Below are 20,035 nucleotides of genomic sequence, written 5' to 3'. Positions count from 1 at the left end.
ACACCCCATCAAATATTGAAAATGCAGTTACATATATTGCAGTTACATATATTGCCTGTGTACAATACGTTTAGATAACACGACAGATAAGAACCACTGTCTTCTGAGGTGAGTACCCAACGCGTTTCAAAGACATAAGTCAAAGCTCCTTCTTCAGGGGTAACCTTTAGAAAGGTTTCCTAATTGCTGGAAATGGTGCTTGGACACAAAAATATAAAAAACGCAAATAGTGTAATAAAGTAAATGAGTTATTCTTCCTTTATTCCATAAAAATTAGCACTCCACATATATTAAAAACACTTCTTCTGCGGTGTATACAGGCATTTAGACATGTGATTGCAATTCGTCTCCCCACACTTCCGGTTTTGCTTTGTACTGGAAGTGACATTCCCTGTCTCCAAGCTGCTTCCTAATGGGGCACTCGGGGGAGGGGGGTAAGCCAGGAGCAACGGCGTGGGTAACATTTTTGCTGTTTTGTTATTTTGTTTTTTTAAAGAAAGCTTTACAATCACTTTAATGTTAACTAATAATGTTTATTAATACTTGTGTTCTGTTTTTAAATACAGAATGTAATCTTCCTGATACACTTAATTCATGGTTCCTTGTGACACAGCTCCATGTCTGGTAAGTAGGGTTTGTGAGTATCTTCCATTGCTTCATCTTTTTATGAACTGCTTACAGTCAATCATGTGCTACCCTCTATAGCAGTAGTCTCCAATCTGAGGCCCAGGGACCGGATGCGGCCCTTTGCTTGCCTCTACCTGGCCCTTGGGACATTATTCCTCCAACTGACACCAAGGATGAGGCACCATTTCTCCCACTGACACCATTAATGGGGCACTATTCCTTCCACTGATGCCATTGATGGGCCACTACTCCGCCTGCTGAGACCAATGATAAGGCACAATTCCTCCCACTGACACCGCCTAATGGGCGCTATCCCTTCCATTGATACCAACCATGCGGCACTATTCCTCCCACTGACACTGTCCATGGGGCACTATTCCTTCCATTGATACCAACCATAGGGAACTACTCCTCATGGTAGGACCAATGATGGGGCACTATTCCTCCCACTGACATCATTGATGGGGCACTAATTCCTTTCATTGATACCAACCATGTGGTACTATGCCTTCTGCTAAAACCAAAAATGGGGTACTATTCCTCTTTCTAAAATCAAATATGGGATACTATTCCTCCTGTTAAAACAAATGATGGGGCAGTGTTTACTCCCACTAATGCCGAGACATTTTCTACTCAAACTGGCCACAATCCGGCCCTCGTAAAGTCTGAAGTACAGTAAACTGTCCCTTTGTTTAAAATGTTTGGAGACCCGTGCTCTATGGCACTGGACAGTATACTGTACATTTTAAGCTCACGTGTAACTAAAGAAGAGATCAACAATTACAGAGTATTGTTTAAAATAATTTATTTACCACTGGGGTTATTCAGTTAGTTCGGGAAGGCTTTACCCCCTTTATGTCCAGACCATTTTTTTTGCTATTTAGCACTGTGCTCCTAAGACTGTAGGCAAACGCAATTATTTTTTTTTTTACACAAATAGAGCTTTCTTTTGGGGGTATTTAATTACCACTGGGTTTTTTTTTTTTTGTGTTTATAAACGAAAAAATACAAAAAAATTTGGAAAAAATAAAATATTTTTCAACTTTATGTTTTAAAACCTATTCAATAAAATCCCATTTCTTCATTAATTTAGGCCAAAATGTATTCTGCTACATGTCTTTGGTAAAAACAATTTCCAAAAAGTGTATATTTGTAAGAGGCATGTCAAGTTGTTATGACACAATTTTTTGGGAAAATTAGGAAATTACATTTTTTTTTTTTCACTTTTTTTTTTTTTTTTTACATACTGTCAACCGTGCAGTACAGTGTCATCCTATGACTGTTGTGGCAGTGATCAGGGATACTAACTGGCGACAGCATGTTAAAATAAATAAATAATCTTTGATACAATTTTGTACACTTTTTTTTTTTTTTTTTTTTTTTTTTTTACATTTTCTTATCTTTTTTTTTTTTCTTCCTCTGCTATTTTTTTAACATACTTTCATCAGAGTAGTTTAGTGTCAACATAGTAACACTGTACTACTCTGGGGGGTGACCATGAGTTTTTTTTTTTTTCTATACACTTTGATTACTGTTAGAATGGTGATCATTGCAACAGCATTGTCTTCATCTGTCATGAATGGGTTACATTCATGACAGGTGTGATTACTAGTGATCTGTGATCGGCTAGAGATAATCACAGGGGGTACAGGGTGCTGTGATTGGCCCAGGTACCATGTGATAGCTGTGGGCCAATCACAGATCACACTGTAGGAATCACAGCTGGTATGAGTGAAATTAATTCATAACAGTGTTGTTGACATTGTGATTATGTGATCCCGTAGTGTACCAGGATTCGCAATCTGCTATGTCCAGGGAACACAGAGGCCATCGGATCAGTGTGCTGCTTGCCCCTAACCAGGAACAAGCTTGATAACGTACATGTACATGATCCAGCCTGCCCGTGATGGCCGTCCAGAGTAAATTTACTGTAGGTGATCAGCCAGCGGTTATTGGTCTTTCTGCCAGGGACAAAGAACTGTGGTATGCAAGTTAATGTGCCCAACGCACAACTGTTTTTTATAATTTGGGAGACTTGTAAACCCTCATTATTTGTACAATGGGCTGTGCGTTGCCTTTTCTCGGTGACTGGGCAGAGTTATCTGCCTGAACCACCATTTGTATTCCCTGCTGCTTCTAACTGTAGGATCGATAACCGGGACTTCAGGAATGACACAGTAGTTTATTGTGCGCATGCACATTACAGCTGCCTCCTTCTGCCACTTTACTAGTGCTTCAATGGTGTGTGGTGGCAGTGCAAAAACATATAGAACAGACACTTGTCTTCCAGTGCTCTACAAGTGTTTGAGGTGACAGCTGTGGTGGCTGTATGTCAGACATGAACAGCCACTATCCTCACAGTTCTTGTCTGGGGCAAATGGTGACAGTTAGAAAACACTGCCTCTGTCTGAGGCAAATTGTGACAACTAGAAAACACAGACAGTGGTTTACCACAATATCCACCTTGTTTTTCTGTTGCCTGTAGTGCCAACTGCACAATGCCTCTGTTGTCTTAATGAATAGGTTCAATGAATAAATGCACATATTTTTGCAAGAATAAAAAATGTGTATTTATTATCTTTTTCACAAAATACTGCAGAGCATTAGATCAGATCATTAGATCTCCTGTAGACTCTTCCTATATCTCTGTGCCTGTATGGGCTGTCTATTTCAGAGCTATAGGAAGTGTTAATGGACTATGAGACTGCTGATAAGCATGCTCACAGTCCACTGAAACGACATCTGCTATGGTGGAAGATGGAACTTGTAGTTTATCTATTCACAGATCCCTGTAAATGAATAACGGGGCTTTGCGGGGGCGGAGCCCCACACAGCCTCATTGATTTCAAGTAGCTGGCTTCGGGAGAAAGGAAGTCTGAAAAGTCTGTGTCCACAGCTTTTTCTGCACCTGCTTTTTCTTTCTTAGGCATTCATCCCCGTCTTTACCTTACTAAAGATGATTTTCCTTCTGGCTTCATTCACATGGATCCGGATCGCAGAAAGAAGTTCTGGAACTTCTTTTGGACGACAGGCATTCTCAGATTCTGTTACGGCTATTTTACTGCGATTCACTGGACGAAGATTGAGTCAAAATCGTGCCGCGATTGGGGTGCCATTGAAAGTAACAGGGATCACAAGCGCGTCCCGCAATTTGCGGGGATCGCGGGCAGAATTGCGGCGATTACGCCCACGATCTGGAACACCATGGTGAGAATGGAGCCCCTTTTATAAAAAGTTTTCTGTCTAGATTAGAAAATCCTGTTGCAAGAGTCAAAAACACCCACCATCTCATTCCCCAGTGGGATCTGACACAGAGATCCCTAATGTTTCAGAGATCCTCCAGAGGGTGCCCTATTGGATGCTGCATCTCTTCCTTCCCTAGAGGAGGAACAGGTCCCCTCAGCTCACTTTCAGTCACCAATTTGTGTCACTGCAGTAGAAGGAAACTTTGTTTTTTTTTTTTTCAAGGCTGTTCTTCACCCACTGTAGAGTCTACACAGTATCTAACTTTGGTTCTCTTAAACCTGATCATGCCGCAAAGTATTTTCCTCTATTCAATAGATTTATTTACAAGGATTGGAACATCCCAGACTTCGCCATTTAACTACTGACAAAGTTGGAAGCACTTTCTCAAACCATCAATATCTTAGCGGGATCTTCAACCTTTCCCAGTCAACATTCTAATTTCCCAAGTTTGGCTACTTGGTCTAAATCGCTAAGGGAGACGTTGAGCTTCACTTTGATTACCCTGACCAGATGATTGTCGCGTCACATTTTATGTACTTCACGGTTATGAATGTTAGTTGTCATATCTCTGGCATCCCTAACTTTAGTTTAGATTTGCAGAGTGATCTGGATTAAGTGTTGGTTGACAGAGAGCAAGGATGCATATTTCACACATTCCTGTCTTTCCAGGTCACCAGCCTTCTCTTTGCTTGCTATGGGCGACAACCAATAGTTTGTGGCTTTTCTCTTCAGCCTTACCTCAGCCCAGAGAGTGTTAACAAAAGGTTCGTGTTGAGTTTCTGGGCCTTTGTCTCAAAGATATCATATCAGATATCTGAATGATCTGTTGCCTCAGGACCTTCTAATCAAATGTGTCAGTCTTGCTGCAGATCCTTAAATTCGTCTCTTTGCCTGGAATACTTTGAATTTTTTTTCAAGCCATGGTCTTTCTGCCCCAGCAGAAGTTGACAAAATAGTTAGGATTGACAACTTCAATCCTGACATTGATCTTACCCATGAAGTTGCATGCAGATTGATGTTATCCACCTTTGAAGAAGTTCCCATTGCTCAATTCCACTCAAGAATTTTATAAAGGGACATCCTTTTTGTGTGGGACAAATTCAGTCTTGCTCTGGACACAATGATTCGGGTATATTCTCAAAAATATGTCTGTCCCTTGTGATGGTGGTTTCTACCATCTGCATTTTTGGAAGGCAAGCTTTTTTTTTTTTCCTCCTTTACAATGGAAGATTGTCAGAATGCTTGTATAAGTTCTGGATCATCTGTTTTTTTAGGGTTGTTGCTCCACATAGGGATCCAAACTTCCAATTAGGGATCGACCAATTGTTGGTATGATTGATTATCAGACACCGATATTCACTTTTTTTGACGTATCGGTATCGGCCACAAACTTGCTGATATGTGTGGTACTGCTTCACGTGGTTGTACCGGAGTGATGCCTGCAGCTACAGGCATCACCCGGTACTGTTTTTCAGAGCCGACAGATGGCTTTCTTGTGTTGACAACCGATTCAGCTAAGCAGCCGCTCGATTGTCATTACAAGGAGCGAGAGGGGACATTATCCCTCGCCCTCCACGGCTCGCCCGGGTCTCCCTTCCAACCGGGGGACCCTAGCAACCAGCCGGCACGTGCGCCGGCTGGCCGAAGAGCCAAACAAAGCCGCATTCGACTCTGATCAGGTCTCCGAAGTAAAAACCTGGAAGTAATGTCATAATATCGCTACTTGAGCCTTAAAGGCGCCAGATTAAAAAAAAAATAAATAAAATTACAGCATTCACAACAGCCAAACTTGGCGATTTGAATACTTTTACGTGCAGAGGAGAGGTTTTGGGGTATTTTAGACCCCAGAACCCTCCATAAAGAGTACCTGTTACTGCCTATTACTGTCACAAGGGATGTTTACATTCCTTGTGACAGCAATAAATGTGATCAAAACATTTTTTTTTTTTTTAAAGGACAGTGTAAAAATAAAAACTTTAAATGTGCAGAATATTGGCACCTAATATCGGCTATATGCCTTAAGGGTGGCCGGAAAATCAATATAGGCCCTGAGAAAACTATATCCATCGATTCCCTACTTCCAATTAACATCCTGCAGTTACAAGTGATGCTTCTGTCATTTAATTTAATCTTCTTCTTGACTGGTCATCTGGCCTGGGTTCAATCAGACATTGCCAAAGCTGTGGCCTACATCAGTCTGCCTACATCTGTCAGTTTCAGAGCTGTAGGTATTGTCAATGGACTATGAGTGTGCTGATCAGCATACTCACAGGCCATTGAAAACTACAAGTCCGCGTGCTGTAATGGCAGACAGGACTTGTAGTTTATCCATTCATAAATCCCTGAATGAATTACGTGGCTGTGTGGGTGGAGCCCCTCATAACTGCGCCAATTTCAAACACGACAGTGGCTGCGGGGTAGAGGAACCCCCTGCCCTCTGTCACAGGGAAAGGAGGCTAAAGCGGAGAGGGGGGTCTGCTTGAACATGTTACACCCTAAACATGGGTATAACATGTTCAAAAGGTGAACCTATCCTTTAATCCTTGTTACCACTGGGGTCCTTGAGTTTTCCAAGAGTTTTGGGTAGCTTCTTTAAAGATACATACCTCTTTTGCATGTAGTCATGACTGTCTCTAAAGGGAATAGCAGTCTACCTGTGGCTACAGATTATGTATGTTGTCTTCCCCTATGTGATTTCACAGTGATACCCATTCCTCTTTTTTAATTCTGGTATCAGAGGAACAAAGTTGTAATACATCTGTGCACATTAACAGCAATAAAAATCAGATAATACTTAATCCAAAGAGTTTCAGGTAGAGTGGTGAAATGACTAAAGGGCTGGAGTCTGGAGATCTGCTTAAATTAAAGCCATAACTCTTACCTTTTCAGTTTTGGATAGAGTGGAAAATCCTTGAAATTTCTGTCAAGTTTCTTTTATTTCTGTCTAAAATTCCATTGGGGAGGTATTCTATCACTTTCTGTTCCTGTGACACCAGTATGAGAAATGAAGTGGTTGTTGAAGGACCATATGGCACTTTTCCACTGCAAGTACCGGCTCGGCTCTACTCGGCCCTGCTTGGCCCGGTTTGCTTTTCCACTGCTGGTACCGCATGGTACGGTGTTGGTACGGTACGGTATGGTTTGCTTTTCCACTAAAGTAGTACTAAAGTTAAGTGGGTGGGATAACAACGGGGTGGGTGGGATTCTCTGACCAATCAGTGGCTAGTAGTGACTGCATGCAAAGGATTGTGGGATATGGTACCGGGTATGGTACCTCTTGGAACCACAATCGAGGTGGTACTGTTTTTGAGAGCCGTAGCGTTCGGTTCCATGCAGTGGAAAAGCGCAGCCGCACCGAACCGTTCCTACACCATACTATGCGATACCAGCAGTGGAAAAGCACAAAAGCGAGCCAAACCGTTTGGTTCCATGCAGTGGAAAAGCGCCAATACATAGCAGTAATGATACTTGCAAAAGTTCTAACCAATGGTATTTTTGTCTATGTATCCTTTGGAGAAATGTCCCATCCCTTCCTGTATTAACGGGCATGACACCAAGCATTTGAGCTTATTTCAGTTACTAAATTAGTAGCTACTAGCATGGATAGAGATGTTCAGAACAGGATGATGGATAGAACATCTGTTTTGTAGTATTATTCCAATAGCCATGGAATCACTAGGAAAATTAATTTACTGACTATAAATGCAAAGGTAAAATAATCTTGTATCTTTTATATCCAATATTTGAAGTGTAACATAAAGTTTTTAATGCTACAGGTAGCACGCATCAGAGAACATAAAAAAAATCAACAAATATTACTTCTTTAAGTTACTTAAAAGTGGTTTATTTAAAATGGCCCTGCTGGGATTTTCACTGCGAATTGTCAGAAGATTTTAAGAGTTATTACGCTGACATTTATGTTACACCTAAAAAATACTCATGCAATTTTCCTAAATTGCAGATTTGTTGCTTGTGAAAATATTTAACACCTAGGCAATATTTTCCCTTTTCATCTGTGGAATAAATAGCCAAAAAAGAGAAAAAAAATATTGTTTAATCTAGCATTATTGAAAAGGTCAGCGTATGTTGTGGCAAAGGGGAAGGTATATTTCTTAATGTGTAACAGGAACCTTGCTGAAGTACATTCAAACATTTGCTAACATGCCGGCAAGAGCTAACACATCATAAATTGAGCTGATTGCTAGGCTTGTCTTTAGCTGAAATGTATGGGGCCTTATTTAAACCCGGCAGTATTTTTAATGTCCTGGGTCGCCAAACCGTTTCCTTCAAGGCCTGGAATCCCCCGATCCGGCCGCAAGGATGGAATGCCGCGGTTTTCTGGCTATTTATCCCACTGCTGGGGTTATGATGTGATATTTGGAAATTCAGTTGACCTTGAAGATTTTCGTGGACTTAAAGCAAGTTAACATTTATATATGGTAAACAACGGTTTTCAAAATTCTTCCATGCTTATAATCACTTAGTTGTGCTGGGCCATGGTGTATGCTGGTAGCGTTAATCCACAATTAAAGCTGCATTTTGCATGCTGTACTTGTGTTTCAATATGCTTTTTTGGAAATATATTTTGTTTTTTATTTTCGTAGGAGGCATAATGTAATTAAGCTATAGCTGATTGGATGTAAGTGTAGTCATCCTTGCATTGGACGCTGTTTCCCTTTACATTTTTCAAAACATCAACCTCTTACCATAAAATATATATGAAATAGGCAATATACAATAAAATTTTGCATCTTGTATAGATTAGACAAATCTGACTTGCAATTCACAGATTACCTTGCATATGTACATGTTGATTTATGCTGTTTGCTGTAGATCCTCCAAACCTTGCACACGTCATAGTTAAGGGTTAATCTGCTGGATACTGTGACGTCCAAGCGAGTGTGTGTACATGTCAAGTGTATGGTCAAAATGTAAAATCATATCCTCATTTCCGCATTGTTTCAATTATTTCTAGCCTACCTCTTTTTAACCACTTTAATACAGGGCACGTATACCCCCTTCCTGAGGGGATAGCCCAGATTTGCCAAATTGCACAGACCAATTTTCAGCCTTCAGCGCTCTCACATTTTTAATGACAATTACTCAGTCATTAAATTAAATTAACAAAGTACCTGCACTGCTTATAAACAGAACTGTCTAACTTATAATCAAATAAATAATTGTGCTAAATTATGCTCATCAGTGATGTACTAAAAGTGCCCGTGCATAGACTGTGTCTAATATAACCATTATGCAATCATTATAAATCAATATGATTATACAAAATATAAATATAAAACATAAATTGGTGAATAAATATATTCCAAAATTAATTCTTGTGTAAAAAGAATAGTTCATATAGTCTTCATTCAGTATTATTAAAGTGAAAGTCTCTGTGCTCATAAAAGTGCTACGTGCTCATACAAAGTGCTGGTGCTCAGTCCTAGTGAGTAGGTGCTCCCTCTCAGTTCCCCACTCACCAGAAGCTGAGTAATCGCCTTATAAGTAATCCTAGGTGATGACCACCTCTATAGGCCGCCAGCCAGAAAGTTGTAGCAGTCCTCTGCCGCTCACAGCATCCAGATATTGCTCATAGGTTTCATGAAAAGAAAAGTGCTATCATCGTGCAGTATTTCCAAAAACTTTGATAACGCTCTAATTGGCGGAGCGAAACGCGTCAAGCTGTCCGAATACCTTATTACGTCACGTCCGACCACATCCAGCTTCCGGCTTCCGGACACACGGGTGAAGCGCACGGCCATTCGTTTGGCGGCCCGTGGGATTGTATAAGGCGGACATATTTCTGCAACATTGTAAGTATCTTTTTATTTGCGTGAAGAATAAAGTTTTTGGAAATACTGCACGATGATAACACTTTTCTTTTCATGAAACCTATGAGCAATATCTGGATGCTGTGAGCGGCAGAGGACTGCTACAACTTTCTGGCTGGCGGCCTATAGAGGTGGTCATCACCTACGATTACTTATAAGGCGATTTATTACTCAGCTTCTGGTGAGTGGGGAACTGAGAGGGGAGCACCTACTCACTAGGACTGAGCACCGGCACTTTGTATGAGCACGTAGCACTTTTATGAGCACAGAGACTTTCACTTTAATAATACTGAATGAAGACTATATGAACTATTCTTTTTACACAAGAATTAATTTTGGAATATATTTATTCACCAATTTATGTTTTATATTTATATTTTGTATAATCATATTGATTTATAATGATTGCACAATGGTTATATTAGACACAGTCTATGCACGAGCACTTTTAGTACATCACTGATGAGCATAATTTAGCACAATTATTTATTTGATTATAAGTTATACAGTTCTGTTTATAAGCAGCGCAGGTACTTTGTTAATTTATTGATTGAAAGGTACCCCCCTTTTTTACCAGCAGCAGCTTATTTATATTATATATTTATTGATTTTTATACACGTATTTACTGTAATAGGTGATCCTAAGCGCTAGCCCTCTGTACTTTAATTACTCAGTCATGCAACACTGTACCCAAACAAAGTGTTTATCATTTTTTTCACACAAATCGAGCTTTCTTTTGGTGATATTTAATCGCCACTGGGTTTAAAAAAAAAAAAAAAAAAACCACTTTTTTTTTTAGTTTCTGTTATAAAATTGTGCAAATAAGTAACTTTTGTTCATGAATTTGGGCCAAAATATATACTGCTACATATCTTTGGAAAAAATAACCCAAATTAGTGGATATTATTTAGTCTGTGTGAAGGTTATAGAGTCTACAAGCTATGGTGCAAATGATTAGAAATGGATCACACCTGATGTACCCGATGGCCTATCTCATTTCTTGAGACACTAACAAGCCTGGACAGTACACATACCCCCCAAATTACCCCTTTTTGGAAAGTAGACAAGTAGTAAGAGACATGGTTAGTTTTTTAGGTTGTAATTTTTTTTCCACAATATATATATTTTTTTTGCACAAAATTGTCATAATTGTAATTATGTGTATAAAATATAAAAATATGTAATAATAAATATTTCTCACACACAGCATATGCATACTTGCAATTACACCCCAAAACACATTCTGCTACTCCTCACGAGTATGGTGATACCACATGTGTGAGACTTTTACACAGCATGACTACAAACAGAGGCCCAACATGCAGGGAGCACTGTCAGGCGTTCTAGGAGCATAAATTACATATCTCATTTCCTGATGACCTATCACACATTTGAAGGCCCTGGAGCACCAAGAAAATGGAATTACCTACAAAATTACCCCATTTTGGAAAGCAAACACCCCAACGTATATTCTATGAGGCATCATGAGTCTTTTGAACATGTCATTTTTTTCCACCTGTTTTCGGAAAACGTGGAAAGAAAATGAGAACTTCTTTTTTTTTTTTTTTTACACAAAGTTGTCAATTTACATAATTTTTCTAACACATAGCATATGCATAGCAAAAATTACACCCCAAAATAAATTCTGCTACTCCTCCTGAGTATGGCGATACCACATGTATGAGACTTTTACACAGCCTGGCCACATACTGAGGCCCAACATGCCGGGAGCACCTCCAGGCGTTCTAGGAGCATAAATTGCATATCTAATTTCCTGATGACCTATCACATTTTTGAAGGCCCTGGAGTACCAGGACATTGCAAACACCCACAAAATGACCCCATTTTGGAAAGTAAACACTCCAACCTATATTCATTGAGGCATGGGCTGGAGACAGGTACCCGGGTACTCTAATGGTCTGCAGATAGAAACTTGCGTACTCTGGGCTGGAGACAGGTACTCCGATACTCTGGGCTGGAGACAGGTACTCCGATACTCTGGGCTGGAGACAGGTACTCCGATACTCTGGGCTGGAGACAGGTACTCCGATACTCTGGGCTGGAGACAGATACTCCGATACTCTGGGCTAGAGACAGGTACTGAGATACTCTGATGTGCTGGAGACAGGTGCTTGGGTACTGTGATGGGCTGCTGATAGGTACTTAAGTACTCTGGGCGGGAGACTGGTACTTGGGTATTCTGATGGGCTGCAGAAAGGTACTCGGGTACTCTGATGAGCTGGTGACAGGTACTCGGGTACTCTGATGAGCTGGTGACAGGTACTCGGGTACTCTGATGAGCTGGTGACAGGTACTCGGGTACTCTGATGGGCTGGTGACAGGTACTCAGATACTTTATTAGAAAAGGTGCCAATGTAGATCATATATAAGATGGGTACCTACATCCTATCAGAATATGGAAAGGGACATTTTTGAGGCATATGACTTCCATGGTACCATGAGGCTTAACAAAAAATTTTTTCAATAAAATTCAGTTTAATTCTAAACATATACTCCGGTAATCTGATAGGCTGGTGACAGGTACTCGGGTACTCAGATGGGCTGGTAACAGGTACTCGGGTACTCAGATGGGCTGGTGATTGGTACTCTGATGTGTTGGTGATAGGCACTCGGGTACTCTGATGAACTGGTGATAGGTACTCTTATGGCTGGTGACAGGTACTCGGGTATTCAGACGGGCTGGTGACAGGTCCTCTGTATTTGGGGGTAATCGAGGGACGTAACTGTTTTGCTGCAACACTTTTTTCCAGGTCTCCTCCAAACACACTGAGGAGGAGAACTCAGTAATGGCACTACAGCCGTTTGTTGACATTTATGACCGACTGTGATTGGACACAGCCGGTCACTTGGTAAAGAGCCATTTTCATTGGCTCTTTACGCTGATCGGGGATGGGCTGTGTCCCGAGGGAACAGGTGGATGTCATATGACGCCCGCCCAGAGGAAGGGAGTGTTCCTGCCAGTGTCATATTACTATACGCTGGTAGGAAACTGGTTGATCTGCACAATCTTGAAGTTTGTAAACTTACTTTGTGAAGATCCCCACACATTTTACTTCTTTGAATTCGGTGACATGTATTCACTGTGCCTTGCGGTTAGGCATTGCTGTGTCACACATTTCACAGAGCCTACCACCTGAAAAACAGAGAAGTTTCAAGAGGCGTAGTCAGTCAAGGAATCATTGCTTGCAACCAGCAAGGTACCATGGTATATGTAGTCCCTAGAAAATAAACCGTAGATGAGAAGGCTGCAAAGCTTGTAGGAAATTGATGGCCAGCAGACAGGCACAAAATGAAAGATGATTTTTCAGGGAAGCTTATACAGTATTGGAGTGTCAAATAGAACTATTGTTTGCATCACTATTTCAATGATATGAAAAAAAAAAAAAAGTGTTTTAAATATGTGCTTCTTTTTCCTTTTTCCAAAAAAAGATGAAATGAGTAATATGTACTTTATATGAAGCGATGGTGTAAAACTCTTCAAACAAGGAAACGGTGGTAGATTTTAGTGACTGAAGAGAAATATGATTTGCTTAAGCCAGCACAGATCCCGCAGTATACAGTGAACTTTGAGCCGCTTTTTTTTTTTCTTTTTTTTTTTTTTTTAATCAAAATTTTGAGTTTCAAATACACTTTGGCAGTCCTATTACAACCATTACCCAAACCCCCTCCCCCCAAGTTCCCTCCCACTTCCAATCGGTTATACTTGTCTATTTGTCTATTATACCACCCCCCTTTTTTCTTAATCTACCCATGTTACCCCCTCCTACCCTAGTCCATCCACATTTCTAAATATTTACTCGTCGTCTTAAACTCTGCCCACTTAACCCATTTATTTGAGAAACTCTCCATCTGATCTTCCTCTCAGCTTCCCAGATACTCCATATTGTAGATATACTCAGCTCTTTTACACCAATCTCTAATTGTAGGGCTTTCAGGTTCTAACCATTTTTGGGAATTGCCCCCTTTGCTGCGTTTAATAAGTTAGGGACAATCAGGCTTTTATAATGTTTTTTTGATTTACCAGTTTTATGAAATAGACAAACCCACGGGTCATTGGTAAGATCTACTCCTGCGATTTCAGTAATTGTGAATCTTAGGGCAGTCCCACCAGATGTGGGCCATCGTGCCCAACATGCCACAGCCCTTCCAACATAGAGGGGACCTTTCTGGTTGACATTTTTTGCACTTTTACGGATGTTCTATACCATCTCGAAAGACATTTATAGTTCTTTTCAATGGTATTTACATTGACCGCATAATCATGGGCAGATTTCAACAATACCTTTACTTCTTGTTCTTTTAATCGTGTTCCTAACTCCTTTTCCCATGTCACTATGAATGGAGGTCTCCTCAGACCCACCATTTCTGTTAGCATTTTGTATATCTGGGATATGCTATGTTTTTTGTTTGTGGGTTACATTGTTTTCCCACTAGGTTCAGGTCCTTCTTGGATCTAATCGGTAGTGGTAGAGATCCCACAAAGTGCTTTAACTGAGAGCACCTCAATTTATTCAGGAACATATCCCCCCCCCCCCCCCCCCAGGTTTAAGCTTGTGTTAAGATCTTATCTTCCCTCCCTGTGTTTTTTATATCTTTTAACTGTGTATTTTTCATCCAGTTGCCAAACTGTCTCATTCCCAGTTGCTAAGTATCTTGCGCCATCCAGTGATAGCAGTGGCAAATTATATTCCCATTTAGCATGCCTGTGTATCATGTTCCATATTTTATATACTACTCTGGAGTATGGTGGAATCCAAATATTTTTATTTAACTGTGTGCCGCTTATTGTGGATTCTATCTTAACCCATCTTTTAAACTTTGAGACGCTTTTGTTTAAAATGGAGGACTTGCATTGGCACTCTTCATTGGCACTCGCTAACCTTGACGTGGTTCGGTAGGTGCAATGCTTTACTTGTTCCAGGCCCTCCCTATTTGTCTCCCTCCCTCTTTTTTTCTGGAAAATCATTGCTATGTTTCAGGACTTTGTCTTGTTGCACAGGAAACCGCTTCTTAAACTGCAGAGCTTATCTTTACCTAAGCGACTCAGGCGACATGACAGAGTTAGATCTTACTGATATGCATGCCTATTATCCTGCAGTCCACCTCACCAGGCTAGTTGATTGGCACTGCCATGGAGAGGTGAAGCACTGAGTTGCAATGGAACTGGAAGATTTCCATGACACGGCATTGAGCAGGCCTTGGATAGGTTCCTCTCTAAAGAACTTAGTCTGCACCCTACCCTGAATGCCCTGACTTTACCCCCAGATTCTACAATGATAAGTTTCAACAGCTACATTTGAGTGGTCACACCTACCTGTCAGACTTTCTCAAATCAGATGGCACTCTGATCTCAGTGGACCTCACCCCACTGACGGACCCAAAAAACCTCTACCCCCCTATGAAATCTCTCTGGTTTACCAAAGTGAATGAGCTTAGAGACATGGAGGAACTTACAGCCACTCTTCGTAACATGAAGGGGTCATTCACTGAAACATAGAGACCACGGCATTATTTTGTTTATACCGAGGCTTCCCCTAATGAATCTGCACACTCTTATTAATTTACCCACTCCTCTCACCTACTCCCAAAGAGAGGGTGGCCGTGCCCCCCCTGCCTTTTCTTGTTCTACTCTCATCTCCTTCCCTTCTTTATTCATCCCATTTATCCCTCCCTCTTTTTACACCTTCCCCTTCCTGTAAAGCTTCCAATCTGTTTTAGCCCCATTCCATGCTCTTTTGGGCACCGCCCCATTTTGTTGCTTGAAACAACTTGTTTTGCAACTTTACGGTTTTCCATGGCATCTGCATAACTCCAAGGTTGTTTCTATCACAGTTCTATATTCCTGTACTATTGTTTTTTTAATGTACTAGTCTATGCTAATTTTTATTCCTGCATATCAGATGTTATCATGTTATGTGGAATTCTCCTGGATGTTGTTATTGATCTATGCTTTAAGAACCAAGGTTGATTATCTCAGCTAACTTTCATTATCTACCTTTTGTAACCTGACTTTTCCTGGAAAATGAAGGAATTACAAAAAAAGAGAAAGAAACACATGCAATTTACAGCATCAGCAGTGGCAGTGTTGATCTTTTATATGCATGTATTATTCGCTGCCACACCCAGACAGGAATGTAACACAGTCTACAATATGGTACCTTTTTGAAAAAGGCAATCAGTTCTTCAATCTTGGGTAAAGCATTTAGAAATTCAGATTAGTAATTTTAAAATCTCCATTTAATGAAAAGTGAGGGGAAAAATTGGTGCAAGATAATATTTACAGAAAACACATTACAAAATTGACAATTAGCAATAGACGATAACAACTTAAAAATGAAAAGTACTTTACAATGTTCACCTGTTCTTTAGTTTCATGCAGAGTTCAGTGTGCTGCAAAGTCCAGTCTGATGTATTATTAGCTCAACCCCCCCTGGAGCCACCATTATAGCACACGAGCTAATGTGCCAAAGGTCTCTGTCCCACCTTCGGGTCCTGGTAGAGCTCTTTGGCACATCCATGCATAAATTCATGTAATTTCCTGCGCATGCACAAAGACGGCAACGTTTTGGGAATTCCATTATAGTCGTTTTTGTGCGTGTATAGGAAATCCTGTGAGTGTGCAGATGGTCTTGAAGAACCCGCACATGCACAGATGGTGCTGCAGAGCGCGCTGGAAACTCAAAGCCTTGTGTCACATCTGTGCACACATTGGGGGGGGGGGGGACGTCTTTTTTCGCATAGCACAAATACATAACACCAGTTGAATAAAAACATTAATGCCCAACTGTGAGAGAAGGAAGTGAAGTAGTCAGGGTAATTTCATTTTTGGGCCAATGTAATTTTCAGTTTATTTATAATTGTCATTACTGGTATCACCCAGACTAAGTACAGAAGAGATTATAGACCAGCCCTGCAATTTTTTCCCTTAATGTCACCTATACCTAATGGCGAAGGTCCAAATTAAAGTCATCAGCTCTCAGCAATTACCCTTTGTATCCGCTCATTGTTTCCAATGGTAAGCAAAAGCTGCAGAACTACAAAAGCTGCTATCTTTTCTGGTCCCTTAAAAGGGAATTTACATAATTACCATAACCAATCAATCTGTTTAGGCTGCGCTGAAGGTGTATTATAAGGTTTAATGATTTTTAGCTAATACATCCTTAATGGCATTTTCTTCTTTTTTTTTTTTTTTTTCTTTTTTTTATAAATCTGCATTTCCATCTGAAAACCAACATACTGATGAACAGAATAAAATTACAATTTGATAGACGCTAAATATGATGTGAATCCTATGCATATTTTGCGTAGGAGATCTACTGTATTTCGTTGGCCTTCTGCTACTCAAGTTCCTGCACCCCAAACTCACTCATCCATGTCTTTTTGGACCTTGCTTTGTGCACTGGTTCAAATCATTTAGTGGAGGGGGGATTATTGTGTGGGGAAATCTTAAGGCGTGAGCATACCAAGACATTTTGGACAATTTCATGCTCCCAACTTTGTGGGAACAGTTTGGGGATGACCCCTTCCTGTTCCTACATGACTGCGCGCCAGTGCACAAACAAGGTCCATAAAGACATGGATGAGCGAGTTTGGGGTGGAGGATCTTGACTGGCCTGCACAGAGTCCTGACCTCAACCCAATAGAACACCTTTGGGATGAATTAGAGTGGAGACTGCGAGCCAGGCCTGCTGGTCCACATCAGTGCCTGACCTCACAAATTGCGCTTCGGGAAGAATGGTCAAGAAATACCATACACAAACTCCTAAACCTTTTGGACAGCCTTCCCAGAAGAGTTGAAGCTGTTATAGCTGTAAAGAGTGGGCCAACTCAATATTGCATCCTACAGACTAAGACTGTGATGCCGTTAAAGTTCATGTGCTTGAAAAGGCAGGCGTCCCAATACTTTTGGTAATATAGTGTAGGTGTGATTTGGTGTCTACCTGATTTTCATCTTCTCATACATCAGTGTAATTACCTATTATCAGTATAACGCCATCATAGTAGAAAGTGTGGAAAGCTGTACAAAATGTGTATTCTGGCACCTCTTCTCCAGAATGTTTAAAGCAGAACATTTACAACATGACTTGATTAAAATGCTTTCAATACTTTATTAAGTTACTGTTTATGATACTGCTAGTAGTTTTACAACCCCCTGCCTGGCATCTAACATTCCTGTCAAGTTGTCATAAACTGGAATGTTTTGTCAAATGTATTCCCATGAATGCCTTACACAGACATGAGATTTAAATGTGACCATTTTTGTTGCTGACTTGCTTATTTTGAAGACGTGACGGTGGCATTGTGCTCAGTATAACTTCCCAATTCTCCCCATTCTGATGTTCATCAGAACCCATTATTGTAACAGCATGTATTAGGAATTTTGTAAAAAAAAGATGCAGGGTGGAGGAGGACTAGGGAGCTATATGCCGGAGATGCGCTTTAATTTAAAGTACAACTATGACCTTCTGTTCAAAAAATAATAAAAAACGTGCTGCAGCACTCAATTATATGTGCATCTGCAGTAACCATTTTCAGTACTATAAATCACTCTGCACTTAGAACCAATGTTAATTTTGCCATCGAATTTTGATTTAGGTATAGTCTTTTGACCAAAATGCCATTTTAGTTTTAGTCCCATTTTAGTCATCGTACTTTAGTCGACGAAAATCTCCAGTACATTTTTAGTCAACTAAAACCTAATTTCTCTAGCGCTCATTGACAGACGTAGTCCTCGGTGATACACCACCTTCGGGTTATGTTGCCTCCACAGGAGCAGGACTAGACAGGAAATTAAAAAGCTCTGGCCACACCCTAGGGGCAGTCCCAGAGGGTATATCCTCTCTCTCTCTGCCTCAGCAAATCAGTTATTTTCTGTCTAGTTAGGAGTAAGGACCTAGATACCTTGCTGGGATCTTAGGTCCTGGCAAGAATTTTTTCCTTAAAGGATTTTTTAGACAGCTTTTTTTCTCCAGTGTTCCTGTGAGATCTTCAAGCAAGAAAGCTGAACTGGGCGACGGGCTGGATGTTGAGATCCGGTGGTCACCCCAGTTCAGCCTACGAGCGCGTGCAGGCCATAGCTCCGCGCTGGGTCGGCCGCGACAAAGTCCCATTAAAGGACTGTCCACGCGAGTTAAACGTCTCGCTGAAACGCCAAAGACCATGAGTCACGGCGTCCGTATCGGTCGACAGCCCTCCCGCCCCGGTGGAGAGGGGTACTGTCAGGAGTTGGTGCCCGCCTGGTTCCGGTATGGTGAGTAGTATGTTCCCCCTTTTCCCCTGACGGGTCTTGTGGTGAACGCGGGCCCCTCTCTGTATGGTAAGACAGAGTCCCTCTCTATCCTATAACATGACACAGATCCTCCTACTTTGAGTGTGATTTTATGTGCAAAAAGCCAGGAGGCTTGGTTTGGGAGCTAACAATCTAATTGTATACATGTTAAAAAGATGTAATCTGTGGCATTCTGGGAATCTTACGGTGTTAGGAAAAAGCTACCTACCAGTCAGAAGCCACGGACATGTAGACTGCCTTCCTAATCAGATCTCCAGCTATTAGCAGGCCTCCCGAATGGCCATGCGGTCCGCCAGGGCCGGTACCGCCAACCACGCCATATCCCCATGCAGAGAGAGTGTTGTGTGCCCTGCAGCACACCGCTATTCAGTACAGGCCGCCGCCATTTTTTTTGCTGGATCGCACGAGCCGCCATTTTGGCGTAGCCTCGTGTCTCCAGCATGGGGGCGGCCATGTTTGAGGTGATCCAAACACCTCGTGGAGCTTGGGGGAGGCGCCGGAAGGCGTGCAGAGGGGCGGAGCCGCCTCCTTTCTTCCTGGGCAGCCAGCCAAAAGACTTCCTGTTTGTCAAGACAGCGCTGTAACCTGTTGCAGTTAAACTCTGAGCATCAAGTGGTGAGCCTGGGGGTCTATCTCTCTCTCTCTCTCGATCGATAGGGATCCCTAGCAGGTAACACTAAGGGGCTTTTGTGGCGCTGGGGGTCTGAAAAAAAAAAAAAAAAAAAAAAAAAAGTTTTTTATTTTTGAATTATATTATCCAGGAAGTGACTGGAATTATCATGGACCCTGCCACACATATTCCCCCACCTGTTTCCCTCGAGGGGGCCACGGGACCCGCCGGTGCACAGAGTATAGAGTCATTTACAGCAATTTTGGAGTCTATGGTGGCTCGGGTGGAGGCGGCCTGTCAGGGACGGGGGTCAAGGAAGCGACCCCCGCCTACCCCTATACTATCTGACACCTCTGACTCAGATTCAGAGATAGTCAATGCAGTTGCAGGTTCCTCTGCAAGGGCTGTTA

The 20,035-nt window shown here is 41.4% G+C and overlaps 1 protein-coding gene across 2 annotated transcripts in view; it reads left to right on the top strand.

Annotated features, from left to right (window-relative positions):
* The window catches only part of UQCC1 (ubiquinol-cytochrome c reductase complex assembly factor 1), a 415,387-nt gene that overhangs the window by 164,471 nt on the left and 230,881 nt on the right, over positions 1–20,035 (top strand). For both annotated transcript variants that reach the window (XM_082272610.1, XM_082272609.1), the window contains exon 6: positions 567–624. In XM_082272610.1, the coding sequence (XP_082128736.1) occupies positions 567–624 (58 nt within the window). The remainder of the gene's footprint in view (positions 1–566; positions 625–20,035) is intronic.

This window comes from Pelophylax lessonae, assembly GCF_965119305.1.
Source record: "Pelophylax lessonae genome assembly, chromosome: 11".
NCBI lineage: Eukaryota > Metazoa > Chordata > Amphibia > Anura > Ranidae > Pelophylax > Pelophylax lessonae.
The sequence above is the reverse complement of the archived record's forward strand: the minus strand, read 5'-3'. Positions and strand labels throughout refer to the sequence as shown.